At 42.9% G+C, this 15,719-nt stretch overlaps 1 protein-coding gene across 1 annotated transcript; it reads left to right on the plus strand.

The window, feature by feature from the left end:
- The first annotated feature begins 9,794 nt into the window (after window positions 1-9,794).
- Window positions 9,795-14,725, plus strand: pim3 (Pim-3 proto-oncogene, serine/threonine kinase). The gene is made up of 6 exons (XM_083999206.1): window positions 9,795-10,297; window positions 10,548-10,657; window positions 10,844-10,894; window positions 11,064-11,427; window positions 12,304-12,480; window positions 12,841-14,725. The coding sequence occupies exons 1-6, from the start codon at window positions 10,210-10,212 to the stop codon at window positions 13,041-13,043; spliced, it is 993 nt and encodes a 330-aa protein (XP_083855332.1). The 5' UTR covers window positions 9,795-10,209; the 3' UTR covers window positions 13,044-14,725.
- The last annotated feature ends 994 nt before the right edge of the window (window positions 14,726-15,719 follow it).

A 15,719-nucleotide genomic window follows, 5' to 3' on the forward strand; every position in this document is an offset into this window, starting at 1 on the left:
CATTTTAATGGGAGGACACGTTTTTTCATTCACGTAGTATTCAGTAATTACAGCAATATAAAGACATGAAATTGCGGTTTCTTATAGGATGAGCAATCATGTTGACTCACCACTACTACTACGAGAGTACAGCGATGTATAAAGAGGTCAAAGGATTCTGTGTAAATGCTGTTATGAGTCGATATTGTCAATACAGTGTGTCCGATGCTACTGAAATGGAAACAAGACCACTCCGACAAATTCCGTCCACAGGGAACTGTTGGGGAAGAAGAAGAAAGAGCATGGTAATAAAAGGGGGGGGGGGGGGGGGGGGGGGCTTCTACTCACCGGTGTTTCTTTCCTTTGAAGAGGGGTTTCCTCCCTTGCCTTTAAGGAAGAAAATAATTAACACCTTTTGCGGTTGTCATGCCAACGCGCGGTCTCTCACTCCGCTCTCAGCTGTGAGCATTCCTGGCCGTAATTACCCACAGTTCAAGGGCCCTCCATAATTACCCACCATCATTCTGCACTTCCAATCCGAGAAGGAGACCAAGGTATGAGGAACGGAGAGGCGCCGGTTATTTGCATACTCTTCCTTGTAAGATGGCGAGTAGCTTTGAAAGGTCACATGTATTCAACGGAGGCCATTGCACCGTCACTGCAAGCCTCAACATGACATTTGCATTAGTGATACACACTAGTTTTGCCCCCCCACCCCCACCCTACCCCTTATATCCCCCTCACTACCTGCTGTCTGAACTTATATTCAAATTTTTGCCCATTTTAAAAACGAAACCTCCTGGGGCCAAACTCTTGTCACATCGTGTCCCCGTAATTATCCATATTGAACTATTTATTATGAAGATTATGGCACAGCTTTCTCACAGGGATCTAGAACAGCGTGCTTGTCTGCCTTCAGCAAAACACTGAGAAGAAATTCCAGTCATTTTTTCCCACCTGTGAAGATATGTACAAAGATTTGCTAATGATCTTGTTCACATATATTTGCAAGTATAATTGGCGTTCAACAAATACACAGTTAGTAATTTTTTCTTTGATCATTTAACAATGCCGCCATATTGTCTTCATCCATCAGCAGCAGTGGTAAACATTTGAAGACCTTCCACTGTCAGCATCACATCATGATTAAATTACACATGCCAATATTGACACATGAGGAGAGAGCTTATTATATTCACAGGAAATAATTGGACATGTTGCATATAATTATTCAGTGAGCAGCCTGTGTTACCTTCGATAGACACACAGGCTTCCGTTTGGGGTAGTTGTGATTACAACGCAAAAGCTGACCAATTACAGCAGAGAGCTGGAGTCTTGTATTTCAAACTGCTGAGCGTGCAAAGCCTATTGACATGCAATTAGTCGGGCCATCGTTAGGAGGCATTTCATCGCTGACTCTTCTCGATTAATTCTCATTACCTCCCTATTTGTGTGTGTGTGTGTGATTGCAAGGAGAGGAGAGGACAGAATGGAGTGTGACTTTTCAATGCAGAAGGTCATTACGTTAATCAGCGTCGTTAGTGAAAACCCAAATGAACAGAATGGAGTATTTTAGTACAAGAACCCCCTTCTGTTCCTTTACACATTTGAGATTTCTAAGATGTTGTCGGCTCCTCTAAAGGCTCACTTCAATATTTGTTTTAATTGAATGTGAAGTACTTTAATGTCTGAAGAGAGCTTTCCAAAAAGGTTTAAATTACCTTGATGATGTCATCAGGATTGTCTTGACTTGGTGCCGTATGAGACTTCATTTTCAAGAGAAAGCTTGTTACTACAAAACAAAACATTTTATCTATGGGGTACCTATTCAAATGAAAGGAATATAAACTTTCTTCTCCTCTATCCACTCATTTTCTTTAGTTTTCTGCCTCACATGGCGAGCACGCCTGCACTCAGACAGAACAACTTGAAGGAGAGTAACTCAGTTGTCTGCACGGGGGCAATACCTCCTCCTCCTCCTCCTTTGCCTTAGTGGTAATGAGCTGCCAATCACACACACACCCCCCTTACATCGTTTAATTACCCTGATCATGTAAAAGCTGAACAGAGCCAATTTGGGTATTTCAGTTTGAAGACCTGATAATGCCGACTCCAATCTCCATTCTCCAGTCGCCGCTTAGGTCATTTCAGTGTGGGCGCTCAGGTGTGAAGGATTTAAGCTTCGGCGGGGGCGGGGCAGGGGGATCTTTTTATTGTGCTGGTGTCATAGGTGTCGTGGCGAGGGGGTCTGCAGCTGCTTTGCACGCTATTGTCACCATGTCATAACATCAGGACCTATGGATTAGGGCCTCCTGAGGGTTCAATTTCTGCACAATGTGTCTCTGCAGTGACATGTGGCTATTAGACACACTGGTGAATAAATAATGATGTGGCCACAGCAAAGACGGATGATGAAACATAAACACACACTGAGCTGTATAGCTGCACATACATGTCATGTATCGATATGTTTTGTGATGGGTATGTTGTATGTGTGTGTGTGTGTTTATGTGTGTGTTTAAGGCTTCGTGCACATGTGTCTTTGCGCACGGACACGTTTCCTTCTGAATCGCTGTGTGTGATTCTAAAATGTGCGCTCGTGTGTGCGTGGGCACAGACTGCTGACCAGGCAGCCTGTGCCACAGCTTGGGCCCTCACAGACACACAGTCAGCACAATGCCTGTCACAGTGGCGAGCCAATCGGATCGCTCGGAGCTCGGGCCAAAGGGCAGACGGGAGCCAATTGTCGTGACAGGATCCTCTGTGCAGGGGCATAACTGGTGGCTCAACAGTTGTTTAAAACACCTGCAGAGAGTTGTGACTCATACTGACGGTTATCATCACACTGATGAAATGAAATACCGAGTAATGAATCAACCTTTTTACATGTAAAACACATTGGTATCAATCTGTCATCACCTGCTTGTTAAAGATTGGGAGGTTCACACTTTCAGTTTAATCTCTTTTCTCAGGAAGTCCTGAATACAGCATTAAACCATTTATATAGTCGTGATCAGAGCCATTAAAAATAGAGAGGTCATGAATCAAAGTGTGTCCTTAACTTCCCTTTTTTGAATATTGCTTTCACTTCCTCTGCTAGAAATCTGAACAGGAGATAGACTAACATTACAATTATCGCAATGAGTCTTCGACATCTTATCATGCAACTTTATCGTTCGGTTATAGTTTGAAATATTAAAAAAAAAAAACTTATTTACGGTACAAAATGTTCACTGTTTGCTTGCTGTGGCTGATTATAATGAAATGTCCTCATGGCGTTTGGTTGTGCAGTGTCCTTGAGTATTTCTATCAGTGTCAGACATGGGTCAATGATCCATATCAAAACTACAAACTAAAAACTAATTACAAAACAAGGACAGTGACCTGATATTGAACTGCAGCTTTTTTCCACAATCTCCATCTTATTTGATTCAAATCCTAGAAAAAGAAATCTGTTTGTTTTTACATCCATCCCCTCCTTTGAAATTGGTACATATTCAAAAATGGGACAATAGTTGAAGAATAATGGCTTTTACCTGGATTTACCTCATTAAAGAGATATTGTAACTAGCTCTAAATATACCGAACATGCAGGGTACAAACCGAGCTCACTGACCCATCTCTAGCCCTACTGCCCTCCCCTCTAGGGGTCGTGGGCCTGGGGGATTTAAGGCTTTGGTCTCAGTATCCTCTTAAGACAGGGATGGGCAGTTAAATGGATCAAGTCACTGGAGGGAAGTGGAGCACTTAGCCGAAACCTTCATGTATACAGTATGAGGATGGTATATACGCCAGCTCTGCTGCTGAGGATTAACTACCAACGCAGCTGCTTGGGGGGAGGATTTCTAAAACAGTTTGAGCGATAGACTTCGAAAGTGATTACTGACTGGTAAATAACAATCTCTTAATGAGGATAAGAGGTGAAAACTCCATTTGGAATGTAAACCATTTATGTCAACTGTTAAGTAAAACTCTCAATGTCGCTTTGATAGCTAAAATTGTGTCCATATGGTTGCCTAAGGAGACCCCCATTAGAGGGAAAGCAGCGAAAACATAACACCTGTTTTGCATTTTGCCATCAAAACTGTGCTAATCTTTCCGACTGCAAAATGTTTTACTGCTGTAGCTCTGAGTTGGGCGACGTGCCAGCATTTTTACATGGTATACTTCAAGGCCAACCCAAACCCAAAACCTGAACTAATGCAATAAAAGCTTGTTCCTATCCAAATGATCAAATGGGATTTGTTTTTATGAAATCTCCTACACAAGCCCTGCAGCCTGTTCTGTCCCGTCCTGCAGTAGCTATTTATGTAAACACTTAAACACACACCCAGTACACACTGACCATGTGCGCACACAGAAGATGGAGAGCCGAGATACAAAATGGGCTAACATGGATGACGTTTTTAGGATGAAAATCCATGACGGTGAGAGGGAAAGAGTGTGTTTGCTTGTGTGAGTGTGTACTTGAATTGTTGTGTGTGTAGTGCATGCACATGCGTGTGTGTTATTTGCCGGTCATAGTATAGTTTCACTGAGGGCACCAGTGAGTTGGCACATGTGCTATCTGAGTGCATCAAATAGAAAAACCACTTAACACCAGTCATGATATCAGGTTATATATTGGATTTCCCTCTTAAAATTAAATTTGACACAACGAGCACCGAGCCTCTAGAAGTGTCCTACATTCAGAAACTGATAAGAAACGCTAACATAACCTAAAAACAAAATGTCACATAATGCAGTCCAAATACTACCATGTCTCCCTCTTCACTGTGTCCTCTTTTGACTTTTTGGTTGGCTGACTGGCTGGCTGACTGGTTGTATACAAAAGTGCACATGCCCACCCACACACATGCTCATGAGTATGACCCTGATCTACAGTATCACTCACTGTGTTGAAACATAGGGTAGATATCCATCTGAACATTCACAAAAGCAACGTATTCTCTCTATAATATCAGTAAAAATCTAAGTGTGAAAATGAAGGTGTGAGGGAATGTGTAGACAGAACTAATGAACAGTTATGCAATGTGGCTGCCAGATTACCGGGGCTGACTAGGGACCTGACATTGTTACGTAACGCTCAGTCCAGACAGTAATCCATACAGCAACCTGGCTGGCTGGCATGCAGCACGCATGACTAGTAGCCTTAACCTGTCCTGGTCAGGGTTCGTCCAAGTGACAGGAGTCTCTCTGTCAAAGGAAATAGAAATACACTTGGATTTTAATAATGTAGCCTACGGTATATTATCAAATTATTTTACCACTTTCAGATAGCCACTAAGGCATGGCCACATTCTGTTTTGTTTATATGAAGTGTGTAATTGCATGTATGTCTGGTGGATATGAATAGGGTGTTGTTGTGATATTGGGTTTTGCTGTTCCCCTCACCCTCCTAGGGACTGTCAATAGAAATTAACTGGTAGCTAAATCTGGTGCTGGCATCTGCTTTTGCGATTAATGTATTTTGCATATGGTCCCTGATATAAATTAACTTCTGAAACGAAGGTGGCCAAAAAAGGTGAATTCACTTGTCGTGGCATTGAGCCCACAGCTTATTTATAAGCAGTTATAGTTATATGCATCTATTTTTTTTCAGCTACGTAGCTAAAATTAGCATTATCAGCTGTTTACTGGTCGGTCTATGGGGTGTCGCAAGTTCATTATCAAACTTCATTACTTTACTCACCAAGAGCAAAAGCTATTCCAATGTAAAGTATTTTGTATTTATTTTTATCACATGCTTTCTTAAATTTAGTATACTAACATGCTAACCAGCTAGCAGCAGTTCAGCCTGCAACGACATTTAGCCTAGCAGCTACACGTAGGCCTACACCCTCTGAGTTCTTCTGTCTTATTACTGACTGTAAATCATTCCACATTTGTAGAGCAGTTATACTTTGATAGAGGTGAGATAAATAAGTAACAATTCCAATTTTTTTTGTTTTTTTTTACTTGACAGCTCTCTGTTCCTGTAAAGTGCAGCGCTATAGCACCTCAAATAGTCATTCACGAAACAGACAAATTTTTACATAAAATTTTGAAAAAGTTTTCGTAATTGTACAAATATACACAAGCCTTTTGGGAAATGAATTACAATATCGATGCATCCTTACTAAGGACACAGCTGCGCAAAACATGGCTGCAGAGAACATAATAGCCTGCATGTATATCCTGCACATGTTGAGGAATCAATCCCCAGCACGAGGCCTGACAAATTCAGGCCCTCAGATTTCCCTGGCAGAGAGTACCAGCTCAACCAAGCTGGATCAATTTCAATCGGCGGCTTACCAAAATGATGTGGCTGCCACCGGACTGCCATGTTGGGGCTAAAAATAACTTCGGCCGACCCCACAGTTCTGATGTGGCCACGTACCCTCTGGTGAGTCTGGTTTTAAGTGTCCCCAATGAAATCCATTAAATTACAGATTCAAACGCAGCCGTACCCCTTATCAAAACTATTTCGGCTCGCTGACACAGTTTACTAAGGCAGTAATTAGAGCAAGGGAAAATGGGAGGCATCCCAGGCACGCGGAAAAAAAGAGACACAGGGCAAAAAAATGAAGAAACAGGAGAGTGAAAGGACAGTGACAGCTCATCAGTCGGCCACAAGCCATTTTTCTTCTGCTCCCTCCCTTCGTCGTTTTCACTACATCCATGGATCAAAGGATTGGTGAACATAAATAAAGGCCTTGATGATAATTTCCCATGAGAGCGGTGAACAACTGCATAGCACGCGTTCATATGAAGCCGTGGTAAAACAGCTGTCTGTGCTTCTGCTGTCAGCATGCCTGGTTGGCCAACTGCCTGGCTGCCTCACTTACTCCTGAACTGGTTCACACCAGAGAGAAAAAAAAAACATTACAATCATGAATAGTTCATAACTTTATGGGTCCTTGTTGAGGGCAATGCCTTGTAAAAACCTGGATTTATCTAGAGATAATATAGCTAGTCAAATAGTCGGGAATGAGAGATCTACAGGCTACTTTGTGTTTAAAATGTTATGTAGTGTGTGTATAGTGAGTTGCACTTGCAGAAAGGTTGCCTAAGGTGAAGAGATAAAAATACTGCAAAAGTACATTTTGTCTTGGCATTTTCTGTACTTATGAGCTTTATTTCACCTCATCAAACAGAACAATTATGTTCCAGTTAGTCTCAGTAACACTAGTTCTGTACAGCGGCACCTCATTAAGCACGGACAAAGTGAACGAGGAGTAATGATGATGATGATTATTTTTATCTATCCATACCATCTTATTCATATCCAGGATCACGCAATTGCTGCAACCCAACCAGGCATGCACTGGGTGAAAGGCAGTAAACACCGTCAACAGGACACCGATCCATCACGGGGCTGACCCTCCGTATCATTTCAACCCCTATATCTCTGCCCTATCCGCTCCACCACAACTTGTACACTTGCATCGAGGACATACCATACTGAATGCTATCCTCAATATTATTTTGGTCCATCTGTGGCATCTGCTTATGGTACAGCAAGTACACACCATTTTTGATACCTTCCTCTGCAAAATAGTGTCCTCCTCCCTCTGCAAGTGTGACTCCACGTGGATTGACACTTTACATAGAAATGCAAATGAGGAGAGACCAGTTTTTCAGTGAGAGCTTCAGACATAATAACTCATTCAAGCTCATAACTGCAGTCAATTTAGTATTTCTAATTCACTTGAGCTTGATTGGTTTGCTATGTGGGAGGAAACACAAAGAAAGAGCAGGTCTGACATGTAAAATTTGCAAAGGATTTGGTATTTGACTGTGGAGTGAAAGAACATTAAAAAGAGAAAGAGTTTTTGTATTACAAGCAATTACTAATAACAACTGTATGGGTCAGAGCTGCAGCGCTTCTGAAAATAAACCCATGACCACAGAATGATCAAGCACCCGAGGTGCAAGGTGCTCCTGTGGGGAATAGACTGTTGTGAATACTGGTGCAGGACTGAATGTGTTTTCTTTGAAGCACAATCTATTAATGCACTGAACTTTGTTATTTATGCTAATGTTTTACAAGATAAAAGCAAATCGACCTTTGAGGTTCTTCCATATGCCCCCCACACCCCCATAGACTGCATGTAAATAATAGTATATCCCATCCTATGCAAATACAGTATGTCTGATCTCTTGACAAAGTTTATTTTGCACAATAAAACTTTGTATATTGATAGAAGCAGTGTAGCCTACATTATCATATGGTTTATACAGAGCATCACAGCAGGTCAGCCTACTGACTTCTGTATGCTGCCTTTGTGGGTATGTGTATGTATGAGTGCTCACATTTACATAACTTTGCAGTCTGCAGGAGTACGGAAAGATAAGGTTCCCTGGAACTCTCTGATGCTTCTGTTTGGTTAGTGGTCACACACGCACGCACACACACACACACACACACGCACACACACAGGTTATCAAAGGTAGCAGATAAAAAGTGGAAAGTTCATCAAGACCCAAGGTCAGGATAGATGTGTGACAGTAAAACTGGAAAGTTCACTCCCTGAACTGGGACAGCTGGCTCCACAAACGTTGGCCACCTGATTGTGTTTTCATGTGCTATTCTCGTTATCATGATACCACCGTGTTTAGTTTTCATGCTCATGTCACTGGATGAAATAGTGTCCTCACATATCACTTTTATGTGTCATCCTTCGAATAGTGACTCCTTGTAATAGTATGGTCTATCAATAATGCCATCTCATCATTCACTTTTGGGACTAATATGCAAATACAACAGTGTGCAGTGTGTTCTCTACTCAAACTGCTCATGTTTTGGGTAATTCAGAATTTAAATGTGTTCAGATTAGTGTTAGTTTTTATGATTTAAGATTAGTCTCGGTTTATTTTACAATTTGGCCATTTGTATAATTTGTTTTATATATTTTATTAATGATTCTATAACTGCGTGCAATTAGTTAGTGATTTTGGTGTATTTCCTACTATAACTCATTTTTATTCCTGCCAAGCCTGTCTTCTATGTCTGAATGAGGCTTTGGTTAGATTAAAAAAAAAAAAAAAAAAAAAAAACATGTACAAAACTATCCGTGTTACTTTTTATTTATTCATTTATTTTATTTTATTTTATTTACATCTTTTTACATTTCATTTGTATTCAACAACGAGAGTCAAAGTTGGCATTTTGTGTGGGATTTTGGAAGGTATACAAAATGTAAACAAAAACAGGAAAAAACCACAACTGAGTGTTGGTACACAGTTCATAACAGAGCGCCACTTGAAAGAGATAATAATCAGTAGTTTGTGGTGAAATAGTATACTGAACTTTCCCCTCCAACCATAACCTGTGTGTGTATGTGTATGTGTGTTTCTCTGACTGCAGAGCTGCGGAGGAAAAGGGAGGGGAGAGGACGGCTCAGAATTGCCGCCACGTGCGCTCAAATGCCTGCTTTACTAAAAAAACTTTTTCTGGATTGGTCCAGATACGAAACACAGTATTTATATACGACATCCGATTGGTTGCAGGCTCCCGAGTCGATAGTGAACACAGTGCAAAGCTCCCAGACAAGAGATTCTTGGGCGTCTAGTACTATGAGGAAGTAGTCCGCGGTGAGAAATGATTATTTCTGTAGCGAATTCGAGTAATTATGTGATATAATTACAATATCTACCTCCCTATTATATATTAATTATTTTAAATGTATATTTTCCTGTTAAAAACAATAATTTAACCTTGGATTTAAACATCAGCGTCGACTTGTATTGGTCTGCGGAGGGATACCATCCACAGCGCGTCAAAATATTGGCTTGGGAAGACCGCGCCAAAGCTCAGACAGCGGCCACTCTTCAGGATAACTACACACTGCGGACGGCCTTTAAACGCACTCTACGCTCGACACGGCGACCATTCACATCGGAGTGTTCTTCGGTTGTTGTTGTTTTGTTTTTCCACATCTAAGAGGACTGTTTTCATCGGAGGTGCTTGAGTCGAGACACAGAAGTCTGAATTGATGCCGGTTTTCGGGAAACGGTGTACGACTTCACGGTCGTGACACGACTTTGACGGGCGCGGTGCGGCGGAGTTGGCGCACTGCTGGACTGGATATATTATATTCGCTTGCAGCCAAGACGGGTCCGCACCACCATTTGAACTGCGCCTGTGTTCACTTCTTCGTCGCAGCATCATCATCACCACTGTATTGGGTTCTTCTGACTCTCAACGGGTGAATAGGGATTCGTCTACGCCGGCTTTTCAGCTCGAATATGTTGCTGTCAAAGTTTGGTTCATTTTCGCATATTTGCAACCCTTCAAGTATGGACCATCTGCCAGTGAAGATACAGCTCCAGCCGGGTAGGTTACCGTTACTGACCGTTACGTTTTTAAACATTTAAACAAACGTTCTATTGGAATTCACACTCTTAACGGCTGAGAAGTGGCTCGTTAAACGTATGTTTGGTTAATTAACAGCGAGTCACTGACGAAGCTAGTAAATGATAAGTTAACCTCGCATTGAGCGGTGGTTTGTTTTGGAAGTAACTGCCCGCACCTTAACCTTAACCGTGGTTCATTTTTCTTTCTTTTTTCATTTTTTTCTTTGCAGTTAAAGTGGAGAAGGAGCCCTTCGAGAAGGTTTACCAAGTGGGCTCCGTGCTGGGCAGCGGGGGGTTTGGGACAGTGTACGCCGGCAGCCGGATCTCCGATGGCGCACCGGTAAGACTGAGGACCGGGGTGGGGGGATGATGGTGATGATGATGTGGGTCTGTGTTTTGATCCTACATGTGGCGCCATCAGATCAAATCTGTGCGCCCTTAAATCGCCACCGAGTGATCTGACTTGCATATAATAATGAGACTTTTCCTAACATTTTTTTTAATTCTTCGTTGTGTTTTATTTCAGGTTGCAGTGAAACATGTTGCGAAGGAGAGGGTGACCGAGTGGGGCACAATTGTAAGTAGTCTTTCCCCCCTTCTGATCTAGTGTGTATGGTTTGTTTTGGTCCCCCTCCCCTCCCCCGGCTGCTGCAGGGTGGGGGTGGTGTGTTGTTAAAGGGAGAATGGCTGTGTTTTTATCCCTACATGCTTACTAAAATTACCCCCTTTTTATGTCCCTCTCTCAGAGTGGATCAATGGTGCCTTTGGAGATCCTGCTGCTGAAGAAGGTCAGCTCGTCTTTTCGCGGAGTTATCAAATTGCTGGACTATTATGAGCGCGCAGACGGCTGGTTGATCGTTATGGAGAGGCCGGAGCTCGTCAAGGACCTTTTCGACTTCATCACCGAGAAGGGCGCCCTGGACGAGGACACTGCTCGCGGCTTTTTCCGCCAGGTTTTGGAGGCGGTCAGACACTGCTACAGCTGCGGCGTAGTACACAGAGACATCAAAGATGAAAACCTGCTTGTGGATCTACGCACCGGGGAGCTCAAGCTTATTGACTTTGGCTCGGGGGCGATTCTCAAGGACACAGTCTACACCGATTTCGATGGTAAGCAGTCGCCGCCACCAACTCCCTCTCGTTATATCAGATGCGTTTTTTTTTTTTAAAAGATGTTACGATGCCGGATCGGTTGATTTGTTTTTTATGAATACATAACCGGTGTGGGCCGGGTTGTGTTTGCCCTTGATGCTCCGCTGTGCTATATTCAGATATGGAGGCGTTCACGAGGCTGTGACGCAGTGGTCTGTTTTTGGTCGAGGGTTTTCCTCGCCCCGGGTCTGGCGGCTTATCGTTATTATGGATGTAAATCGAAGCTGTCAAATGTAAAAATGGAAAATATCCCAGCGTTTTATGGTGTGACGTGTTATGTTATGGATTCACATATGACTCACACTTTATTATTCATCCTGACTGGCGGCTGCTTTTTTATCTCTGATGCATCCCCGGTCTTGTGAGATTGAGTGTACTTTTATGTTTCCGGTTGTTATGTTTTTTTGTTTTTTTTTTAGTAGTGAGGCTTGAGTCACCGTCGCAGTTTGTGGGTATTAGGTCAGTGCCACGTAACATCTGTTTGTTGTGAAACCCGAGTCGGCGGTTCACGTGATGGGCTCACATTGCCTTTTTTTTGTTTGGTATCCAAGTTCCTCCTTCCAGGAGGGAGGGCGTAGGAAAAGAAAGGAGGGAGGGAGGGAGGGAGGAGACGCAGGCAGGTCACCCAGTTTGTGTTTTGTGGCTTAAGGAGGATGGAAAGCATTTCTACTATGACTCAGCCATTTCAGACCCAGACATATTAATTATTTTCACCTCTTTCTTTAGTCTCTTTGTTGCTGCCATTATTTTGAGCACTGATGTTATACATAACTCTTTACAACTAGACTTCTTTCACACACTCATCCTCACCACCCTGTCTTTCTTTTTTTTTAGGTACAAGAGTATACAGCCCACCAGAGTGGATCCGCTTCCACAGATACCACGGTCGCTCGGCGACAGTGTGGTCGCTAGGTGTGTTGCTATATGACATGGTGTGTGGAGACATCCCCTTTGAGCAGGATGAGGAGATCCTCAGGGGGAGACTGTACTTCAGGAGGAGGATTTCAGCCGGTGAGTCGACCACATCAACACAACACTGTTGCCCTCTAGCCTCAGTCACTGGTACAGCCTCAAATCCACTTCCCACTGTGACTATCAATCAGTTTACATGGAAGTAAGACTCACAGTCATAATGGGTTATTGGCTTAACATGGTTGGTAGACATTTATCAACCATGAGTAAAAGTGAGGTTCTGGCTCTTAGCTAGGCCTGGTTACCCCAGATACATAACTCAATAAAAAGATGTCTGCTCTCTCTACACACAAGGATGCTCCCGATCCATACAAACTAAATCACGTGCAGTTGAGCTACGTATATCCTAGTCATTTCACGGCCTCTTATCCTCAATATCATTTCTGTCTCCTCCTCCAGAGTGCCAGCAGCTTATCAAATGGTGCCTGGCCCTGCGGCCCTCAGACCGACCCACCCTGGAGCAGATTTGCGACCACCCTTGGATGAGGGCGACGACCGAGTCGCCCAAGTCTCCAGAGGAGCCGGTTGCCGGTGACATCCGCCTCAGGACCATCGACACAGACTCTTCGTCAAGCACAAGCTCGAGCAAGGAGAGCCTCTGAGGGCGGCTCTGATGGACTGAAAAGACTTTCTGGGGAAAGACGGGGTGGGGATGGACGGAGTGATATGGACTTGAGGCCAGCAGCCTGTAGCCCACACGGCCCGTTGGTGGCCGGGCGCTTGACTCCACTGGTCCGGCAAGAAAAATGTACTTTAATGTTCCTCTTTTTGTAGGGAATTTCTAATTTATTACTATTTGTTCTTCCTTATCTTATTTCCCCCCTCCCCTCTTTTTTCTTTCAGTTGACTATACTCGTTTCCTAAATGGGAAACATTTTGCTGTTTGGGCGGTCTTACCAGCACTATTTATTCCCCCCTCCCCTCTTTTTAACTTTATTTTACTCGTTTTGTTACTAGGCTGGTATATGCAGCTGGCAAGGCCCTCCTATTCAGACATGGCTGCTCTCATAGAGCTTGGAGAAAAACCTTTTTATTTAAATGTTTTAATTTTGATTTTGGAGTGCCTTTTTTTGGAAAGCTGCTTTTCTGGGGGCTTTAGTCAACAACTCTGTTTTATGGAGCCTGGCCTGGTGGTTAAGTTGCCTGTGCTGTGATGGAAGGAGGGGTTAGGGCTGTTTTTCTTTAAATGTTTTTTATTATTATTAATATTATTTGTTTCTTACCCCTCTTCTCCATCACTGTGAAGCCAACCAGCCCCAGCCAATAGGCTAAGATAGCATTAGGTAGGAGAGAAGGAGGTGGGGGCTCTTCCTGACAATGGAATACTTGAAACACACTCGACTCAACTCTGTGTCGCTCTCTTTAACGCTGCTCACTCACTCTATAGCCTGAACAGGTGTTTGGAAACTGGATCCTGTCTTTTCTGAATGTCTACAAAATGTCAACACACACACACACACCTCCCCCCACCAACTTTCTCTCCATCTCTTCCTCCCCCATGCCTGTTGCGGGCTGTATGCCCCCCCCCCCACCTCATCTTTATCTTTCCTTTTTGCCTCCCGCCATCTCACTGCTTAACACTACATGGCCCCCACCCCTGGCCTCCCTCAGGGTTTGGGGTGTGAAATGCACAATCAATGCAATATTCATGGACTCAATTATGTTTTTTTTTTTGTTTTTGTTTTCTTTTTTTTATTAAACAAATATTGTACAGCGTGTATTTTTCTTTCTCTTTTTGTGTGTACATTTTTTTTCTCCCCCTTTGCATTAATTTATTTGTAAACATGTAGACATTCCACACTCTGTGGCTATTTATTTATTTATTGTCTATGCTTAAAATCCCCCCCCCCCCCCCCCCCTAAAAATTGCATATCCTACTTGGCCTTTGGTTTGCATTCCTATAACTTATTTCTACATTTCAACATTTTTTTTGTTTGTTTTTTTTTTATTTTTTTTTAGATGTGGAGGATGCACTGAAGCAGTTGTCGATGTAAAGCAGAATAAAACAAGTTTACTTAAATTTGAAAAGAGCATTGAATGTTATTTAAGTACTTTAAAAAAAAAGTCTGTTGGTAGTGTCGAATGGCTAAATATCAGAGAAATCCACCTGGTTTCTATAACTGTCAAGATGAATTTGAGTTCTATGGAAAGCTAAACAACGGGTGAAACGGCTTTCGTAGTTGTCACATAGCCTCATATCGGAGACCTTTCAGTTTAGCTGTGTGACTTGTGGCTGTGAAGGATGGATATTGCTATTTTTTGATACAGAAATTTCAATTAAACTCCCATTTTTATGTACAGAAACAAGTCTGATGTCTTGATCATTTCATTCCATAAAAAGTATTACAAGTTCCTGAATGAAAAGATGAACATTACAGAGATTGCATGACATGTGAGTGAGGATGCATGGTAGTTTGGAAATCAAGTCTTGCACACGTTAATGAAACACACAGGCAATATTCTCCACATGCATGACAGCGCTCCCTCGGGAGGCCTGCTGAGGCTGATATACATATCCAATATAGCTCAGTGTGGTTCATTTGTACTTCCTATAGTGATGTTAACAGCATTGTTACATGTGACACAACTGTCGAGCGAGGCCGAGGTGAAACATCACAGGAGCCATTAACTGGATGACAACCTGCAGTAACAACAGGGCCTGATAAGAGACAGATGTGTCCGCAGAGTTGAGGGGAGAAGAGCGACTGATGTTGGTTTGACAGAGGAAGGGGGGAAAAAGGAGAGAGAGAGAGAGAGAGAGAGAGAGAGAGAGAGAGAGAGAGAGAGAGAGAGAGGGGATGTTATGTTATGCATCATCACACACTTACACACATGCAGCCTCTAAAATATAATTGCTTTTTCCATTTAATGCCAGCCGCTTGCTTGCCTACCTAGCGCACCACAACATAAGTCATTCTGTTATTGGACGCGGGGAGGCCCAGATTAACGGAGGCCCTGATGACATGATGTGTCTGTGCATGTGTGCGCCGTGTTTATGTGTGTGTTTTGAGGGGTTTCCAGGATGCAAGGTTATGAGTGAGTGTTTGGGAGTGGTGTGTGTGTGTGTGTGTCTGTGTCTGTGTGTGTGTGTTTTCTAGGGAGGTGCTGCCCCCTCTGGTGAGTCAGAGCCATAAGCGCTCACCTGAAGCACTTCACCAGTAGAAAACTGAGCAGCTAAGGACACTCTGTTTTGTTTTTTTGTTTTTTTACCATGGTAATGAGTATAGCCTGTAATGTTGAGGCAGTTAACTGACCTGATATAAGCTAAATATACATAT

This window comes from Trachurus trachurus (genome assembly GCF_905171665.1).
Source record: "Trachurus trachurus genome assembly, chromosome: 23".
Classification (NCBI taxonomy): Eukaryota; Metazoa; Chordata; class Actinopteri; order Carangiformes; family Carangidae; genus Trachurus; species Trachurus trachurus.